General features: G+C 47.2%; 9 protein-coding genes across 9 annotated transcripts; 5 read left to right on the forward strand and 4 right to left on the reverse strand.

Moving 5' to 3' along the window:
* Nucleotides 1-395: 395 nt before the first annotated feature.
* PUMCH_000878 (uncharacterized protein) lies at nucleotides 396-737 on the forward strand (the record flags this gene model as incomplete). Its single annotated transcript, XM_063019952.1, has 1 exon — nucleotides 396-737. The coding sequence occupies one exon, from the start codon at nucleotides 396-398 to the stop codon at nucleotides 735-737; it is 342 nt and encodes a 113-aa protein (XP_062876022.1).
* Nucleotides 738-1583: 846 nt separating this feature from the next.
* PUMCH_000879 (uncharacterized protein) lies at nucleotides 1584-2756 on the forward strand (the record flags this gene model as incomplete). Its single annotated transcript, XM_063019953.1, has 1 exon — nucleotides 1584-2756. The coding sequence occupies one exon, from the start codon at nucleotides 1584-1586 to the stop codon at nucleotides 2754-2756; it is 1173 nt and encodes a 390-aa protein (XP_062876023.1).
* A 983-nt stretch (nucleotides 2757-3739) lies between these two features.
* Nucleotides 3740-5860, forward strand: PUMCH_000880 (uncharacterized protein; the record flags this gene model as incomplete). Its single annotated transcript, XM_063019954.1, has 1 exon — nucleotides 3740-5860. One exon carries the CDS (start codon nucleotides 3740-3742, stop codon nucleotides 5858-5860), a length of 2121 nt encoding a protein of 706 aa, XP_062876024.1.
* A 178-nt stretch (nucleotides 5861-6038) lies between these two features.
* On the reverse strand, nucleotides 6039-7604 carry PUMCH_000881 (uncharacterized protein; the record flags this gene model as incomplete). Its single annotated transcript, XM_063019955.1, has 1 exon — nucleotides 6039-7604. One exon carries the CDS (start codon nucleotides 7602-7604, stop codon nucleotides 6039-6041), a length of 1566 nt encoding a protein of 521 aa, XP_062876025.1.
* A 250-nt stretch (nucleotides 7605-7854) lies between these two features.
* PUMCH_000882 (uncharacterized protein) lies at nucleotides 7855-9705 on the forward strand (the record flags this gene model as incomplete). Its single annotated transcript, XM_063019956.1, has 1 exon — nucleotides 7855-9705. One exon carries the CDS (start codon nucleotides 7855-7857, stop codon nucleotides 9703-9705), a length of 1851 nt encoding a protein of 616 aa, XP_062876026.1.
* A 48-nt stretch (nucleotides 9706-9753) lies between these two features.
* Nucleotides 9754-10641, reverse strand: PUMCH_000883 (uncharacterized protein; the record flags this gene model as incomplete). The annotated part of the gene is made up of 1 exon (XM_063019957.1): nucleotides 9754-10641. One exon carries the CDS (start codon nucleotides 10639-10641, stop codon nucleotides 9754-9756), a length of 888 nt encoding a protein of 295 aa, XP_062876027.1.
* A 705-nt stretch (nucleotides 10642-11346) lies between these two features.
* Nucleotides 11347-12861, reverse strand: PUMCH_000884 (uncharacterized protein; the record flags this gene model as incomplete). The annotated part of the gene is made up of 1 exon (XM_063019958.1): nucleotides 11347-12861. One exon carries the CDS (start codon nucleotides 12859-12861, stop codon nucleotides 11347-11349), a length of 1515 nt encoding a protein of 504 aa, XP_062876028.1.
* A 1190-nt stretch (nucleotides 12862-14051) lies between these two features.
* PUMCH_000885 (uncharacterized protein) lies at nucleotides 14052-14480 on the forward strand (the record flags this gene model as incomplete). The annotated part of the gene is made up of 1 exon (XM_063019959.1): nucleotides 14052-14480. The coding sequence occupies one exon, from the start codon at nucleotides 14052-14054 to the stop codon at nucleotides 14478-14480; it is 429 nt and encodes a 142-aa protein (XP_062876029.1).
* A 166-nt stretch (nucleotides 14481-14646) lies between these two features.
* PUMCH_000886 (uncharacterized protein) lies at nucleotides 14647-18138 on the reverse strand (the record flags this gene model as incomplete). The annotated part of the gene is made up of 1 exon (XM_063019960.1): nucleotides 14647-18138. The coding sequence occupies one exon, from the start codon at nucleotides 18136-18138 to the stop codon at nucleotides 14647-14649; it is 3492 nt and encodes a 1163-aa protein (XP_062876030.1).
* Between the last annotated feature and the right edge of the window lie 653 nt (nucleotides 18139-18791).

An 18791-nucleotide genomic window follows, 5' to 3' on the forward strand; every position in this document is an offset into this window, starting at 1 on the left:
CGAAGAACCTCTATTTTTCACAATCTAATGCTATTGTTTCTCGGTGTCTCCACCAACATTCAATAGAAATTCTAAAACTTCTTTTTCTCATTAGTAAGAATATTCATACCCTTTATTATACCTGACCCTAACATATCAACAGCACGAAACGACAAACGACGAATTTCCACACGAACTAAAATCACCGAATCAAACCTCTTCCATCCCAAAAAAATCAACTGGAAAAAAAACTCCTCCTCAAACACCTTCCCCCATTCACCATTGCCCCACCACCCCCACGACCTATCACCTACCCTCCAATAAGCCGCACCCGTGCCTCCCGGAACCTGACCCCAGGAACCTCAAAATCTGTTTCTCGAATCCTCCACCAACAACCAAAACCTATTCCTCCAGCCATGTTCAGACTTGCCCGCACCATCCGCGCCCCAGTCGCCAGACTCGCCATCCCCGCCGTCCGTCCAGCCATGCGTTTCTACGCCGTTGCTCCAATCACAAAGGAGGAAGTCACCTCCAGAGCCATCGACGCCTTGAAGACCGTTGCTGCTCTCCAGGAGTCTTCGATCACGCTCGAATCCAACTTCACAAAGGATTTGGGTCTTGACTCTTTGGACACCGTGGAGGCCTTGGTGGCCTTGGAGGAGGAGTTTGACTTGGAGATTCCAGACAAGGTTTCGGACGAGATCAAGACCGTGGGCCAGGCCGTGGAGTACATTTTCGAGGAAGAGCAGAAGTTGTAGTTGTAGTTGTATATAGGAATGAATGCTTGCGATAGGACTTTGTAGTGATGAGGTTGTGGTCTCGTGCAGAGAGGGTAGAGAGTTTGAGGGAGGAAGGTGAAATTTGGATGGGATGAGAGTGAGGAAGGATGGTGAAACGGGGGAGATCAGATAGTTCTGATTTATGTGACATTTCCATAATTTCAGTGTTTTGGAGTGGCCTACATCGGGGGCGATGGAGTGTATTTGCCCAAAATGGAGGAGACTCTTTGTATTTACTATTGAGTTATTCTCAATCCAGCTGGGTTGTTTTTGGCAACTGCTGTCATTCATCTGGGAGACCATGAAACGTTCACTTTTCATATCTGATGGACTACAGACTTGACTACGGGAGGTACTTTTATGGGCTGTCAGAGGCAAATCCCATTTTTCAGCCTTCTGAAACTCGAGAAAACCAATTTCTCATAACAGAATTTTAATGATTCCTCAGATCTCTGTCTTTCATTTGCATTACAGCATCACTGCACTGCAGAGATCTCTGAAACTGCGAGTCGTGGGTTTCTTTCCGAATTTCAAACTTTTAAAGAATTAATGAAATATATTGTTCCTTGACGTTGTGTCACTTTTCTATCAGATTGACATTCTCCCGTTCGAAAGAAACACTATAGAACGCATTGAATCGGCCAGAAATCAGGACAAGCATCCCTACAGCAATTTACAAAAGAATCAGAAAAATCACTCTCTTCAATTCTCGAATTTCACACACACTTTCCTCTTTAAAAAATATTCTTTCCACCACTAATTCGACTTCTCCTGTATTATACTCAATGCCTACACCACTCCTACTACAATTATTAATATCACCAAATGTCATCTACACCAGACAACACAACACAGGCCTCGGCCACAGCACCCGCCCAACCGGATCTAGAAACCCAATTGGCCTCCTCGTCCCTTTCAGAGACCCCAGATGCCTCCCTTGCGCCCATTTCAACATCGGAGCTTTTATCTCAAACTGAAGACGAAGACGAGGACGCAGATGCCAACGAAGACGAAAACGAAGATAACGGCGCCATCCAGTATCCTGGAACAGTGGTTCCAGACCCCCGCATAGACGAAATTGATGCCGATATCGACCTTACTCGTGATACAGACCCAGACTCGGAGTATCTCGATTTGATCCACTTGAAGATCCACAGCATGGAAGATTTGGGTCTTTCGCGCTTCCGCAAGTTGCAGTCGTTGTGTTTGCGCCAGAATCTTATCCTGTCGATGGCTGCAGTGGCCGAATTGCCTGCCGATTTGGAGGAGCTTGATCTCTACGATAATAGAATTAACCACATAAGCAGTGCGGTCAACAACTTGACCAAACTCAAGAACTTGGACTTGTCTTTCAACAAGATCAAGAACATCAAGAATATCGACCGTCTTGTGGACCTCGAAAACTTATACTTTGTGCAAAACAAGATTTCCGAGATCAAGAACTTGAGCACCTTGAAGAAATTAAAGAATCTAGAGCTTGGAGGCAACCGTGTGGCCGAGATCCTGCCGGAGATGCTTGAGTTGCCTGCCTTGGAACAGTTGTGGTTGGGTAAGAATAAGATTGCCCGCTTCCAAAACCTCGACGCACTCGCGAACCTTCGCGTGCTTTCTATTCAATCGAACAGACTTACCAAAATCGAGGGTTTGGATAAGTTGGTCAACTTGGAGGAGTTGTACCTTTCGCATAATGGCATCAGTAAGATTGAGAACTTGGAGAACAACACTAAACTTACCGTGCTTGACGTGACCTCGAACCGAATCTCCAAGTTGGAGAACTTGTCTCATTTGGCTGAACTTACCGATTTCTGGTGCTCATACAACCAGGTGTCGTCCTTTGACGAGATTTCCAAGCAGCTTGGCGGCTTGAAGGAGTTGGACACTGTTTATTTCGAGGGAAATCCAGTCCAATTAACAAACCCTACCGCATACCGCCGGAAACTTCGTCTTTGTTTGGGAGAGTCTCTTGCGAAGATTGATGCTACCTACGTCAAAGCGTGAGTGCCTTGAAGTTCGCGGACTAAAAACCTTGATTCTCAAGAGATTAAAATAATTGGATTTGTATAATAATGGTAATCTTAATAGTTTATCATTGTAATTTGTATATGGATGAAGCTCTCCATTCGCAGGTTGGAATGAGAAGCAAACAGTTCAGATGGTCCATTGTTACGGTGATTTCTTGGGTCGTAGCATAAATTTTCAGCCTTATCGATTATATCAGAAATGCAGCCCAACCATAAGGTTCGTAAATGTTATTTCGGTTCTGGCAACAGTTGAGAACGCTGCCTAGATCACTACACTAAGCAACAAAACCAAAAAACACACCAAAAAACAACAACAAATTATCACCATATACACTTCAAAACACAAAGAAGTCTTATCCCCGTCTCGGCCCACATCAGTTGCCAATCTCGCGCCGTCACCACCGTCTATCACCGTTCATTCAGACGATTTGCAGCTACATTTCCCAATGCGGTAATTCTGACCACGGATCCAATCCCACCACCAACGGTCATCCAAATCGCCATTCTGCAGTCAAACGCAACCCCAAAAGAAAACAATAAAAATGGAACTCCAAATCCATGCCACGGTCCAAATCCACCATTCTACTGTCCGATGATCATCATCCGTGGTCCAACTCTAAGCGATGTTTCAGCCTGTCACATGTGCAGTCCTCGGTGTTCGGAGTTTCCGCCATAATGTGGGGTGCAAATCGGGCATGTGAGGCATCTACTTCACATGCTAGACGTAAATTATAAAGGTCGCACATAATCCGTAGATACGTTTTTTCCATTTGAAGTATAGCAAGTTTTCGCACGAAAGTTCAGAACTCTTGCCAAAGTATATATTGATACATCCGTCATTTTGAGAACTACTGTCTTTGCGAACAACCACAAAAACAGTACACAGATCCACAATTCTAATTGCACAGTTCGGAAAAACACGGCAAGCACAAAGGCTTCACACGTAACGCAGTGTTCACAATGAGTATCGCCAAAGTTACCAGCTCCGTGACCTATTCGGGTGCTCCAGACCCCAGACTGTCTATCGTAAAGGAAAGAAACCTGGCCCAATTCGACTTGGACCAGATGAACTACTTCTTGGAGGGCTCCAAAAAGCGCGCTTTGGAGACACGCAAGTTCATTGGCCAGATGGAGAGAGATCCCATCTTGGCGGCTTCGCCCAAAGACTACGACGCTACCAAGGCAGAACACAGAGAGATCACCATCCAGAAGATCGACCGACTCTCGCGCTATATCGAGGTCGAGACGTTCGACGAGTTGGAGCGCCGGTTGTCGATCGTGTCTGTGTTCGACCCTTCGTTCCACACCCGTTTGGGTGTCCATTTGGGCTTGTTTCTCGGTTGCATCCGTGGTAACGGTTCGCCCTCGCAAATGCAATACTGGCTCTTGCGTAAGGAGTCTGCCTACGTCAAGAACCTCTATGGCTGTTTCGGTATGACCGAGTTGGCCCACGGTTCCAACGTTGCTGGCTTGGAGACCACTGCCACTTTCGACGAAGAAAACGACGAGTTCATCATCAACACGCCTCACTTGGGTGCCACCAAGTGGTGGATCGGTGGTGCTGCCCATTCTGCCACTCACTGTACTGTCTACGCTAGATTGATTGTCAAGGGTAAGGATTACGGTGTCAAAACTTTCGTCGTACCTTTGAGAGACGCCGACCACAACTTGATGCCTGGTGTCTCTATCGGAGACATTGGTTCCAAGATGGGCCGTGACGGTATCGATAACGGATGGATCCAATTCTCGCAGGTCCGTATCCCTAGATTCTTCATGTTGCAGAAGTACTGTAAGGTCTCTGCTGATGGTGATGTCACTGAGCCTCCTTTGAATCAGTTGTCTTACTCGGCCTTGTTGTTGGGGAGAGTTGTCATGGTCAAGGATGCATTCCGTTGGTCTGCTAGAGTGGTCACCATTGCCCTTCGGTACGCCGTCGGTCGTCGTCAATTCCGTGCGGCCTTGGCTAAGGAGTCTGACCCAGAGACCCAATTGTTGGACTACCCATTGCACCAACGTAGATTGATTCCATTGCTTGCATTGACTTATGCCTTCTCTAATGGTGCCAATGTTTTGGCCGAGACTTCGTCCTCGACCATGGATACCTTGGACCTGGCCGTCGCCGCCGACGATAAGGCTTTGTTGGAAGAGGGTGTTGAGAAGATGAAGTCTCTTTTTGTAGCCTCTGGCTCCTTGAAGTCCACTTGTACCTGGCTTACACTTAACACCATTGACCAATGTAGACAGGCATGTGGTGGTCACGGATACTCCTCTTACGCTGGTTTCGGAAAGGCTTTCAACGACTTCGCAGTGCAATGTACTTGGGAGGGAGACAACAACATCTTGGGTATGTCTGTTGGTAAGCAACTTCTCAAGAAGTTTGCCGCTGTCAAGAAGGGTGAGGAAGCCACTGGTATTCTTTCGTTTATGGCAGATTACAAGAGGCTCCTTGGAACCAAGCCAGTTCTCGAGAAGGGTGATTTGAAGCACCCTCGTAAGATCTTGGCTGCTGTAGAGACGGCGCTCGTTAGAGCCTGCGCTCGTGCCGACGAAGTCTTGGAACTCAAGAAGGGTGACACTGATTTCATTGGCGCTGACCTTGTGACATTGTCCAAGTTGTTGGCTCATTTCTTCTTGTTGAAGGCCTTCCTCGATAAGATTGAGGCCACCAAGGACCAAAAGGACCTTGTTCCTGTTTTGGATTTGTTGGCTCAGTTGTATGGAGCTTCCATCATTTTGGAGGGATTCTCTGGTGTCTTCTTGACCTACTCTGTCGCCACCACCGAGGCTATGGCACACAACTCTACAGAGCACATTGCTGAGCTCTGTGCCGAGTTGAGACCACATGTCATCCCATTGACTGACTCATTCATGATGTCAGACATGATGATCAATGCGCCAATCGGATACTACGATGGTGACATCTATGAAAACTATTTCCGCACAGTTACCACCAACAACCCATCCCGTCAAACAAAGGCTCCATATTCTGCCGCATTGGAGGCCATGTTGAACAGAAAGAGTCTCGAGGAGAGACAGCGGTTCGAGCGTGAGGACGAGGCAGCCGAGGTTCTCTCGGAGTAAAAGAGACAACCCTATAGATATGTATAATGTGTAACGTTAAATTATGACCACTATTTTATGAACTGAAGTAGTACGAATTCGGAATCCCTTCATTATGATGTACATTAAGTTGTAGTGATTGTCCTCTCAGGTATTAGGGACAGTTGTAGTCTATGAATTGTCATTTCTATTTTGCCGATCATCTCTTCTCAAGACTGTTGTCCTCTGGTTTATAATTATCCAAGACAATTCTGTAGATGAAGGATGGCGCGAAACCTCCCACGTTGGTGATGTAGATGTCGATATGTTCAGGAGCGATGTAGTCGCCCAAGGGATTCGTGACCACATCTACGTTTTCAATGAGCTCCGAGTCGCTATAGCTCAAGACCTTACCCGAGTTACCAACCTCGATCAAGTCCTCTCTGTTGAAAGGATAGAGCGGTGAAAGCTTATACAAACCGGCCACAGCGAAAACGGGAGTCTTGTGCTCCTTGGCACACTCGACGACGTTGGCCACACCAGCGCTGGTGGTACATCCACCGTTGGCGAACACGGTGTTGGCGCCGAGAATAACTTTTCCCACACGGGACATGACGGCGAACACTGTGCTATCAGGGATGAGCACGGCTTCAATCTTATGCTTGGCCAACTCCTTTACGAATTTTTGCGCCGTGACGGCCTCATTTGGATAGCACTCCATGACCAACACAGTGAACCGTCTCTTTGCACGCGCCCTTATGAGAAACTGCAACACAGTGTCGGACTGCGGCGTGGCGGTCAACAAGATCTCGTTGTCGTGGATCAAGTCTGCAGACATGCTCTCCAATTCCTCCTTGACGTTGCAGATCTCATCGATGAGATCCTTGATGCCCTGGATGATGATGGAGCGCATGTCACTGGCCTGTTTCTTCAGCTGTTTGCGCAACTGGTTCGACAGCTGTGTCAGATGCGAGGTCGTCGAGAGCAACGAGAACATGGAGCTGATCATGGGGGTGTTGTCTGTTGGGTTTTCGGAGTCGATTTCCTCGCGGATCAATGCCAACACTCTACGCACAATGTTTCCCGGAATGAAGTCTTTGGGGGTGGCCTTCTCCAACACAATTCCCACCTGGCGGATGAGATCAATGAGGTCGAGCGGGTCAGCCCAGCGGGCGGCGGAAATCACGCGCATCAAAAGCTGCGACACCTCGACCGCGGTCTTCTTGTCTTCTGAAAGTTGGCGCCGTTTGAGCTGGGCCACCACGGGCTCCACGATGGTGCGAATATCTGGTGGTAGAGACTGGGTCATTTCTGTGGAGATCCGAGGGGGGATGGGGGGTTTATATAGACAGAAAGGTTGTGTGGGGCCCAGATGGGTTTGGGGTAAGTGTGATGTAATACGATGTGGAAATGGAGATGGGGATAATGTGTAGGTACTGGGGGGATAGGAGATGAGCAGTGGGAGATGGGGCCTAAGTGGGGCTTTGAGAGATGAAATTTTCGGTGAGAAATTGTGAAACAAATTCTGGTTTGGTTTGTTTGAATTGGTTTGGGCTCTTTTTGTTGGGAGTGGATGGGTTGGTGTTGTAGACGTGATGATGTGTTTCTGTCGATGGGTGGCTCCACTGAGAACAGAACCACTATGATTTTTTGGGATTAGATGGAATTGAAAATTTAACAGTTCTTTTGTTATAAAATCTTGGAAATGAGCAAATGACACCACCATGTTTCTTGATTCCAGTGGATGATCTGGTCCCAAGACCACTGAGTATCCATGGAATTTCATGGGAATGTCGTCAAAAACTTACTGAATATCAAAGAAACAAAACCTATATTTAAACCCACTCGAATCTCTGAATTTCCATTTCAAAAGCAGTGTTCCGAAGCCTCCATCTTCAAGTACTACCAGTACCCAATACCCAATATCCAAAGATCGAAATAAAACACATTCAATCCAAAATACCAATTTTCAGAAACAAAGGTAAACTTTAAACCCAAAATGCTCCATTTCCCACTCACCCCTCTCAACCAGCCGCATGCCATGTCTCACCCACATTTTGCAGCCATTTCTACCCCATACTTCACCTTCCTCCTACCCCAAACCATCCCTCTCCAACTATATGCCCTCGTACAATGACTCGCTCCATGAGTCGCTCCTGGCCCTCTACGAATACCTGGGCCATCTCCGGCTCTCGCTCGAATTGGTCCGAAAACTAGCCAAACACTTGAGATTCGATACATATGTAGATAACGAGATTCCAGCGTCAGACTCGGCTCTGGCACCGACGAAAAGACTCCTGATTGCGGGGACAAACCTCCTCATAGACATTGATTTTGCCGGCGACCATAAAGTCACGGCGGTGGCGCTTTCAATGGGGACCCAGAGTGCTCAGGCTACCGACACCATTGAAGAGCCTCCATCCACAGAAATCGACGCTGCTCAGTTCGTCAAGAGCTCCACTGTAATCGATGATGTCACCACCATCTGCTTGGACTTTTCTGGTGCTTCCGCGCCATCGTTGTTGGGCTCCAATGGATGCCGCATTGCAGAGAGAATCCTTCTTCAAAGTCTCTCTGGAGAGTACTTGGGCACGTTCCCTCAAAACCTCCGCTATTTATCCCATTTAGACCAGGAACTGTTTCCAAGCGGCAAAGAGGCTTCAGACTTAGATATGTATGCATGGTTTCTAGCTGCTGTGCACCTCCAGGAGAGTACTTTGGCGCCTGAGACGGCGGTGGCTGAGGGCTGGACGTCCCGCTTTGGAAAAGTGGTCTTTAACAATGCAGCTGCTGGTCAGATCGGCGTCTTTCTTCGCTTTTACAAGCTGTCGCGGGGCTTTTCCCTTCCTGGCGTGGAACATAAGGTTCACCATGCTATCCTTTGTCTCGAAAACCAGACCTCTTCTGTAGAAGACTACCTTAAAACAGCCAAAAATGAGTCTTGGCAACTATATGACTCTAATTGCATGCCCAAGTTGTACAATTTCGACTTCGATTTGCCGCTGCCGTCGCTCTCCACAACAAACCGGGGACTTATTCTTCGCTTGGACGAGCCGGTTTATCTCTCCGAGCAGGTGCTTGAATACCTAGATTTACAATATTTGGCTGCTCTGCATGTGTCTTGTGGAGAAGCCTTGACGGAGCTATGTAGGTCTGGATCCGTCTTATATGAGAACGAATCCGAGGGTTCGGAGCTTCCAGACATCACTTTCTCTTTTGATGATGCATCATCGCTAATACCAATACAGTCTGTATTGCTCCCCTCGTTGAAACACCTCACCAAGCTCATTCCGGTCATTCGCAACTTCATTTTGTTTCGCGAGTTGCTAGAAAGTGTCGGCGGATCTTCACATTACAAGGTGAAATCCTGCTCTGACCTTCATTTATCAGATGCTAGCAAGAAAATCAGAGATAGACTCAAGTTGTCCAAGGAAGTTCCAAGCGAAGAACTCTTGGGTTTGAGCACCTTCTCCACTGATTATTTGAACGCTCCCATTCTTGAGAGCACCACGAGCTTGCAAGACTTTGTAAAAGAAGAGAGTCCGCACGGGTCCGACACCATGATGAAGGCAGATTCTACCTCTAGTGACGCAGTTGATTCTGGAGGTGATTTAAAATCAAGTTTGAGAATCACGGTGGAAAATACATGGTACGAGTCTCCCAACACTGACTTAGTGTTGAAATTGAGCGGACAGGTCTCTCGCCGCTCAGTTCAAAAGACATTGAGAATCTCCAACGGTGAGCTCAAGCAAGAGGAGAGCGCTTCGGCTGTCAAGGCTGAAGCGGAGGATCAAATGGAGGTCGACCAGGAAGAAGATGTGGTAGTGAATTTCTGCAAGGCGCTTGCCATCACCGGCGATGTCATTCTCTCGTTACAAGCAATCTAGACTCATACCTGTGTTCAATTAAGTGTCTACTATGTACAAAATATACCTCTACAACTTCACACCAATGTGGATACTGGCCACACCAAAGGTCAAGTTTTCGTAACCTGGCTCAGGCACGTAGAAACCAGCCTTCTTGATCATGCTACTGAAATCGTCTTGCTTTGGGAAACGGCGGATACTCTCGACCAAGTACTGGTAGGAGTCTCTGTCGTTGGCAATCAACTGGCCCATCAATGGCAACAAGCCAAACGAGTAGGCCTGGTATGCGTAGTCCACCACGGGATTGTCGACGTGCGAGAACTCGAGACAGGCAAACACACCGCCTGGGCGCAACACACGGTAGGCGGTGTTCAAGCCGGCCTGGATGTTGGTGAAGTTACGGATTCCGAACGCAATGGTGTACACGTCCTTGGAAGCGTCTGGAATGGCGTCCATGGTCTCACCGTTCTGCTCGAGGAACGTGACTCTGTTGGAGCCATCGTTCCATTTGGAAGCCTCGTATCTCACCTTACCCTCAGCCAACATATCTGGGTTGATGTCAGCTACAGTCATGGTGGACGACACATCGCCGAAGTTCTTGCTGGCGTGATCCAACAATCCGAAAGCAATGTCTCCGGTGCCGCCGGCCACGTCAAGGAAATCCAACGGCTTCAGGGCGCCTGGACGCATGCCCGCATCCAACCGGTTGATGAAGTGATGCTTCCACAAACGGTGCACACCAAACGACATGGCGTCGTTCATGACATCATAGTTGGACGCCACCAGCGAAAACACACCACGGACCAATTTCTCCTTGTCCTCGGTGTTGACGGTCCGGTAGCCGAAATGGGTGGTGTCGTCCTTCTTGTTAGACGACGAGGCGTAACTTCTGGCAAAAGATGGTAGCATTGCGGCGGGACGCTGGCGGCCCATGCGCAATAACGTACGCGACAGCATGGCTTTCTTTAGTTGTGGTGGGGGAGGGTTGACTGAAGAAGAGTGCTGTGGTGCGATACATACATTTGAGGGAGTGTGCAATAGTATGGGAACAGGGGAAGATTTCGGGAAACATGGGGGGTATTTATATTCGGGGGTGGTTGCGGGGATTGCATATTGGGGAATTTTGGTTTTTGTATTCTGTAATTAATTGGTTATGTATTTAATTGGTTCTTTTTGTTTGGTGGTGGTGATTGTGAATTGGGTGCTGACTGCCAATTCTTACATTGTGTGAGATGTAACATGAGAAATGATAAAGTAAAGGGTACGGAAAAAATATGTATACGGTATGGAAATAGAAGAGCGATAATTGCGGTATGAATAATTTTAAAGCAGTTTTTGACTCTTTGATTTTGTTCTTTTTGTTCCTTTTTGTTTGATTTTCCATTGCTGAAATCCTCGTTTAGCGTAAGTGCACTGGGCAACATAAAGCCATGAAGTGCATGGTCCTGCGTTGAACGAATTTACACTGTCTAACATAAATGCTATGGAGATTTCACACTGACAAAGTTTTTTACTGTACATCTGCAGAAGCTAATCACAGTACTTCACAGACTCTACCTCAAAAGGCGCCATGTCCCAACTTCTACAATTGTTCCTGATTTTCAATTATATTTAAACCTATGGCTTCGTTTTCTATACCCATGACACTTAAGTAGTCTATACTTAAGCTTGAACGATTCTGACAGTGTTGGAGTGGCCAGAACCTCTGGTCCAACCCTGGACAGTGACAATGAAGTCACCCTTCTTGATGATACCCAACTCAATGGCCTCGGCAACAGCCCATCTCAATCTGTTCTCAACATCCTCTTGCCAGTTCTCGACCTTGTCCTTCTCGTAGACGAATGGGTAGACACCTCTGTACAAGTGGGAGTAACGAGCGGCTCTTGGGTTTCTGGTGACCATCATGATTGGAACGTTTGGCTTGTACTTGGAAACCAATCTACCGGTGTTACCGGAGGTAGACAAGACAACAATGGCCTTGGCGTCTTGCTCGTAAGAAGCAGAGACAGCAGCAACGGCACAGGTCTCGGTGGTGGCAGTTGGTCTGACAATCAAAGACTTGATCTCGTTGAACAAGGAAGTGTAAGAAATGGCCTTCTCAGCAATGATGGCAGTGTTGTGCATCATGGAAACAGCCTCGAATGGGTAGTTACCCTTGGCGGTCTCACCGGACAACATGACACAGTCGGCACCGTCCAAGATGGCGTTACCAACATCGGAGACCTCAGCTCTGGTTGGTCTTGGGTTGTAAGTCATAGACTCCAACATTTGGGTGGCACAGATAACTGGCTTGGCGGCAAGGTTACACTTGGCAATCAATTGCTTTTGGACAACGAAAACTTGAGGAGCTGGGATCTCAATACCCAAGTCACCTCTGGCAACCATAACACCGTCGGTCTCCTTCAAGATCTCGTCGAAGTTGTTGACACCTTGTTGGTTCTCGATCTTGGCAATGATTTGGATGTCCTTACCATCCTCACCCAAGACCTTTCTGATCTCCTTGATGTCGTCACCGGTTCTGATGAAAGAAGCGAAGATCATGTGGACACCGTTCTTGACACCGAAACGAATGTCGGCCTTGTCCTTCTCGGACAAAGCTGGCAAGTCGACATCGGTACCTGGCAAGTTAACACCCTTGTGGGAAGAGATCTTACCGGCGTTGACGGATCTGACCTTCAAGGTCTTGTCGTCAACAACCTCGAGGACCTCGAAAGACAACACACCGTCGTCGACGTAGATGATTCTACCGGCAGAGATGACCTTGGTGATGTTCTTGTAGTCAATGAACATGGTGCTGGCGTCACACTTCTTGGCGTAAGCCTCATCGGTGGTGAAGATCATCTCGTGGTTTGGCTCAATGGAGTAGTCGAGCTCATCGATGGTGGTACCAGTTCTGATCTCTGGACCCTTGGTGTCCAAGGCAATGGCCAAAGGACGGCCCTTGTAGAGCTCCTCGGACTTTCTGGCGTTGTCAATAACGGACTGGTGGTACTCGTAGGAGCCGTGGGAGAAGTTCATACGGACAATGTTCAAACCGGCCTTTCTCAATTTGACCATGACCTCGGCGTTGTTGGTCTTTGGACCAATGGTACCGATGATGGAGGAACGACGGAGGACCTTGTCTGGGGTCTCTGTGGTGTTCAACTGGGTCAACCAATGGATAGCGGAGGAGGACATTTTTTACTAGGGGTGTTCTTTGGAAAAAGTGGTGCAGCGAAATTCGGAGGGGGGGATGGGGCTCCTTATATAGAAGTGGAGGACTTGTATGCGGTTGGATGTGGGCCGGAGTTGGCAGAGGGCCTGTCCGCGCACATGTCTGCAGGAATGCTATTAGAGGTCCGATGAGATACAAGACACCAGACGCCATCGCGATGCGAAATGGGGATGGCGATGGGCGATGAGATAACGAAATAAAAGGTGATTTTCATCATATTGGCCAAGTTGGATAACTGGTGATTTATTTTTCACAGCATGCCCTCCAGTCTCTGTTCAGGGAATTGAGGGCACTCTGGGATTCTCCGCTCAATGGGACTCCATTGGTTGTGTCTAAGGTTAGTGGGCCAGGTGGTGTGGTTTTGCGCGGGTGGAAACACGTTTATTGGGACTAGGCCTGGAGAGGCGGTGGTGGTGGCAGTTTGGTGCGGAATTTCTCTGAATTAGAAGTGCAAATTTAGATTTCCTAATTTGTTCCCTTAATTCATATTTTGGTCTCTTGTCTATTGTAAATTTCTGTTTTGGAGCACCTTCTCGTGTTGGCCTTGCTAGCTTCCGTAGTCGCTTATGCACTTACACCTCCTAGGGAATATTCCCATATGCCCGGATCCACGTACCCGCTTAGAGGGGAAGATCAAGGGCACCGGGGTATGTACTTGTGGGGAACATTGGGATTCTGGGATTGTTTTTGCGGAACTTTGTGTTTGTGTTTGGGGGAAACGGCAATCGGACGATCTCTGTTTCAGTCGCTTATATGGCCAGATGGGCCACCCAACAAATATACTATTTCAAGCTCTATTTTAGAAAGTCTATATTTTGAAATTCGGCTGTAAAGATGTTGTTCAAACTAAACAAAAAAACATGATTCCTTTTGATTTGTCACTGGCGGCCGACTTGTGTCTCGAACATTTGGCGGTAGTCCATCAATTTGCAGCCAAAGACCTACTCTGTAGTGACACTTATTCACGAGAAGCAACTCAAACACAGCAATTGGAAGAATAAGAAAAAATTTAAGAACGAAAAATGCTAGAATCTTCAATACTGAAAATCTGCAGATAATTGAAAATTCCAAATCCATCTGAACTTCAATTGCCCCCTGTTCTCACATTATCGCCTCTCCCGGCCTTCTCATCGCTTCCCCGGATTTCCCTACCATGGTTCTTCCTATCGTTATCGGCGTCGCCGCCACCGTCGCTGCCCTCACCGGCAAGGCGGTAGCCAAATCCGTCGCTCGGTATGGAAAACTCAGTCCGCAAATGATAGCGTCGCTCAACAAGATCCGGTTGGAAACTCATCTTCTGGATGGTCCTTCGAAGGTGGATCCAAACCTGGCCCACATTCGGTACCTTCGCTCGCGCTTCAACAATTCGGGGTTTCCCAAGGTCATGACGGAGCGCGAGGCGTTATTGGTTTTGGGCATCGAGGCGAGCGACATTGGCAAGCTAGATAAGACTTTGTTGAGACAGAGATACAGAGCGCTCATGGTTCTGAACCATCCCGATCGCTCTGGCAGTGTCTACTTGTCCCAGAAAATCAACGAGGCGAAGGATGTGTTGGAGAAGAGCTATTTATTTAAAAAGTGATGGGTGACTGGTGGGGCGCCTGCTGGCAAGGCGCCTGTCTAGTCCATCTTAGATGACCATGTATATAGAAAAATGCAAAGATTTTTAGTGATGGGTTGTGAGATGATACTTTTCTAATCGAATTTAATATAGCGTGGTAAGTTTCTAGAGCGTTTCTAATCTAATCTCAGTGGCCATTGGAGTGTATTTCGAAGCCGCCGTTCTCCGATGCATCGCCAGATAGTTGCAAATGGCCATTAATTCCATTTTCAAAGAGCTCGCTGCTTCCCCCATTTGCATCGGAGCCGTTTGCCAGCTGTGCTTCACGGCTTTTCTCTTTTTCACCCTCGAAGTTCTGCTTCACTCTCAAGTAATGTGCGAGTTCCTCAGCGCTCACCGAAGGAACCAATTCGTTTTGTGCCTTCTGGAAATCCTCCATTGTGACCATCACATTAAGGTCCTCTGGGCCTGCAACATTATCAAACCACCATCGACTCGACACAGGCTCCAACCCCTTCTGCACTCTCTCGTCATTCAAAGCGTTGAGCTTTGCATCGACTGTGTTGGCGCTTCTTGTCATGGCATTCAACATCGAATCACTACACAAAGCATAGAAATCGGCACCAGTAAATGTAAAAGAACACTTTTGAGCAATTTTGGCCAAATCAACATCGTCAGCTAGCTTGAACTTACGAGTCAATGCCTCGAGGATCTTGGTCTGCTTCTCATCTGTGTCGGAGATTCCTAGGTACAACATCTTATCGAATCTGCCCGGTCTCAACAAGGCTTCATCCAACAAATCTGGACGATTGGTTGCGCCAACAACAAACACACCATCTCCATTGTTTTCGCCACCGCTCATACCGTCAAGCTCCGCCAAAAGCTGTGAAACAATTCTGTCCATGACTCCACCAGAATCGCCTTGATTGCCTCTCTTTGGAGCCACAGAATCCAATTCATCAAAGAAAATAACACATGGCTTGGCATCTCGTGCTTTTTGGAACACCCTACGCACGTTTGCCTCTGACTCACCAATGTACATATTCAAAAGCTCTGGACCTTTGACACTGAAGAAATTAAGAGAGAAGTTAGTGGCAATAGCCTTGGCAAGTAAAGTTTTTCCGGTTCCGGGAGGGCCATAAAACAAGATGCCCGAACGCTTCTTGAGACCGTTACTGAATAGTTCGGGATGTTTCAAGGGCATATCAATGGTGTCCAAAATCTCGTCCTTGACCAAATCTAAGCCTCCAATGTCCTCCCATTTGACATTAGGAATCTTGGGAGCACCAATAGAATCACTAAATTGGTCTCTGGCTTCGTTGATTGCCTTGTCGAAGTCTTCGGAGTCGATCACGACAAAGCCGCCGTTTCCTACCCTAACGAGTTTCTCTAGGGTTATTTTGTTGGCTTTGGCGAGTGATTTGCTACGTTTGAGAGCAATTTGTTTTGCCTTTTTGATGATAGATTTCAAATCGGGCGGTGTCAAACCCGCAGATTTTAATGCTAGGGTCTGGATACGGATGTCCTTGCGAAGGGAAAAGGGGAGTTGCAGCGAGTCCAATGGCTTTCCAAATCCCGTCACATCCTCGAATTCATCGGGCAAGTACTCTGAAGCGGTTTTGCCTTGATCCATGTTAAGAAGATAGTCGAATATTCTATATCTCTCCTCTTCTGAAGGAACTGTCACATTTATCTGGAATGTTATCATCAGGCGCAAGCTGTCACTTACCTTATCAATATCATTGCTGCTGGCAATGAATGCCATGTTTTTGTATTTTTTCATAAGATCTTGAATTGTTTGAACCACTTTCAACGACAACGAGATAGAGGAATTTGCGCCCTGCTCGTTTTGATCAACTTGGACGCAAAGAGCTTCAATATGCTTTATGTAGAGGAGATGAAAGTTGCTGACTTGAGTCGCTTCAAGTTGACCATTGAGTTGTTTCTCTATTTTACCAGATAAAAGCCCCACTGTTTTCAACTCTGCACCCGGGCGCAATAAATCGTACGCATCAAGCTCAATTAAATTGAGTCCAAGATCGTAGGCCATGCTTCTCACTAGCATTGTCTTTCCTAGGCCTCTGGTCATTGAGCTAAGAAGAACAGTTGTATTGAGATCAATCTTGGAAGTTGTGTTAACAACTGTTTGAAGAACGTTGAACAATTCTTGAGCGTACTTAAACGCGGTTGGGGATTTTGTGAACGTGTCGATGTAATTGAAGTGAGGAGCAATAGCCAAATACTCACACCAGTGTGACTTTTGATTTGGAGGTAAACGGACAAACTCCACACCGGAAGAAATGAGCGCAGTTTTGGAGGGGTCAATGATGTATTGTTGTGTTGAGTTGTTGTCAGAAGAATCACCAGAGACTTCAACAATCTTGAACCATGCAACAGAGTCTGGATTGCCAACTGGCGTGACGCCGGATTCTTCCGGTTCCTCGCCATTAGCATTAGAATTAGCACTTTGAATTTCAAATAGAGAGCGCGCCAAGATGGAGTCAATGCAAACAGGAATCAAATCGCCTGCTCTAACGCACATTGCTTGAGAGTGAAAAGTGGATTTGAGCTCGGCCATGAAGCTCTGCTGATATGTCTTATCCATTGTGATCGGAGAAACAACTCGAGAGATCGTTGCTGATTTCGCAACTGGGAAAGTTTTGGAGAATGTTGAAATTTCAGAGTCTATTGGGGAAATGGAGACCTTACTCGAAGCATCAAGGTCTAAATTGACCAAGAGCAACGGAGATAAATAGATACTTTCTGCAGAAAAAGAGTTCGGTTCTAGAAAGGTGAAGATCTTAACTAGTAGGGAGGTGGTAGGAGTGTTCAACTTAACAATGTCACCATTGAACACGGGAAATCCAAATTTCGAGAGCACATTTGTGGTGACAAACACGAACAATTCGCGCCCCTCTACCGGGCTGCGAGGAAGAGTGACTGCTATTTTTTGTCGAAGAGGACGTGCGGTCAACTTGACCTCTTTGACGGCCGATCCGGAGACAAGTGCCGAGCGAGACAAGTACTGAGACAAATCCACATCGAAGTCCGGCTCCATTTGTGGAACATCTACGTCAATTCTACGCGGCTGGCCAAGAACAAAGACAAGGTTTGTGGAGGGCCCAACGAGGCCCTGTGAGCATGGCTCACAGAGGCGAACACGGCCATTGATGGCCCGGATGCGGTCATCCTGACCCACCACGCCGCCATTGTCTGCTATGTAGTTCTGGACGAACTGTTGCTTGACGTCAGAGGCAGGCGCCTTATCAAGAATCAGATAAATTGCTGGCGGCACCTCTACAAACACCTTTTCGAGGGTGGGGATATCGGCCACATCAATGCTCTGCACCAAACAGCCGCTCACCGTGAAATCCAGCGTGAACGGCAAAAGATTCGAATGGTTAGCTATACGCACCGTTCCTGGCGCATTGTCGAAGTCAACTTTGGTCACTTTGTAGACGTTGAAGCCAGGAAAGAAGTCAGGAATCCCGATGAATTTGAGCAACACATAGCTCGGCCCTTCGCCGGAGGAGGTGTGCGAGCCGGGAAACAAACGTGCATAAATATCCAGAGAAAGAGCCACCACGTTCGATTGCAGAGACGAAGGATCGTTCTGAACGAGGAGATTGCAGCGGAGCAATACGGACGAGGAGCTGGGCGGCTCGATTGAGGTCGGCATGACGAGGGAACGAATTTTTGGGATAGGAATTGGCGGAGGGAAACGCAGGGGTATTTATACTTCTTTAGGGTAATAGATTGGTAGTCCTCGGCTGAAGTGTGGGGGGCACGGATGTGAAATATCTGGGGTAAGTATCTGAGTGTGAGTGAGTATGTGAGTGAGTAGATGTGATCATAGGAGATAAGAGTGGAATATGGAAAGAGAGAGTATTTGGCAGAATGATAAGAAAATTGAGACAATTGAGACAATTGAAGAAATTGAAGAAATTGAGAAATTCATTTTGCCAACTTTTCAAATTTCAATTGCCTTCATGGTATGTCGTTTGACCATTAGAGATGGATAAGTACTAGAACATGACGATGTCTAGAACACACCCTTCTCACGGTTCACAACGTCGAAATTAGTAAATGCCAATTTGATTACAATTCGCTCATAACCCTGATCTTCAACATTTATTTGTAGGATCAAGTAATTTCCTTGGTCCTCCAAACCCATCTGCCGCCAGGGTTACCCGCCCCCAAGTATAAATATTTTTCACATCCCATCTGTTCCCACACCAACGTCAATTCCAACACCAAATGTATGTTGCGCCTACGTTTACATGATGAAAACTCTTTTTTTCTCTACCAAATTTGAGCTTTTAGAGTCGCGCC

The sequence above is a fragment of the Australozyma saopauloensis genome, chromosome 1 (genome assembly GCF_035610405.1).
Source record: "Australozyma saopauloensis chromosome 1, complete sequence".
Classification (NCBI taxonomy): domain Eukaryota; kingdom Fungi; phylum Ascomycota; class Pichiomycetes; order Serinales; family Metschnikowiaceae; genus Australozyma; species Australozyma saopauloensis.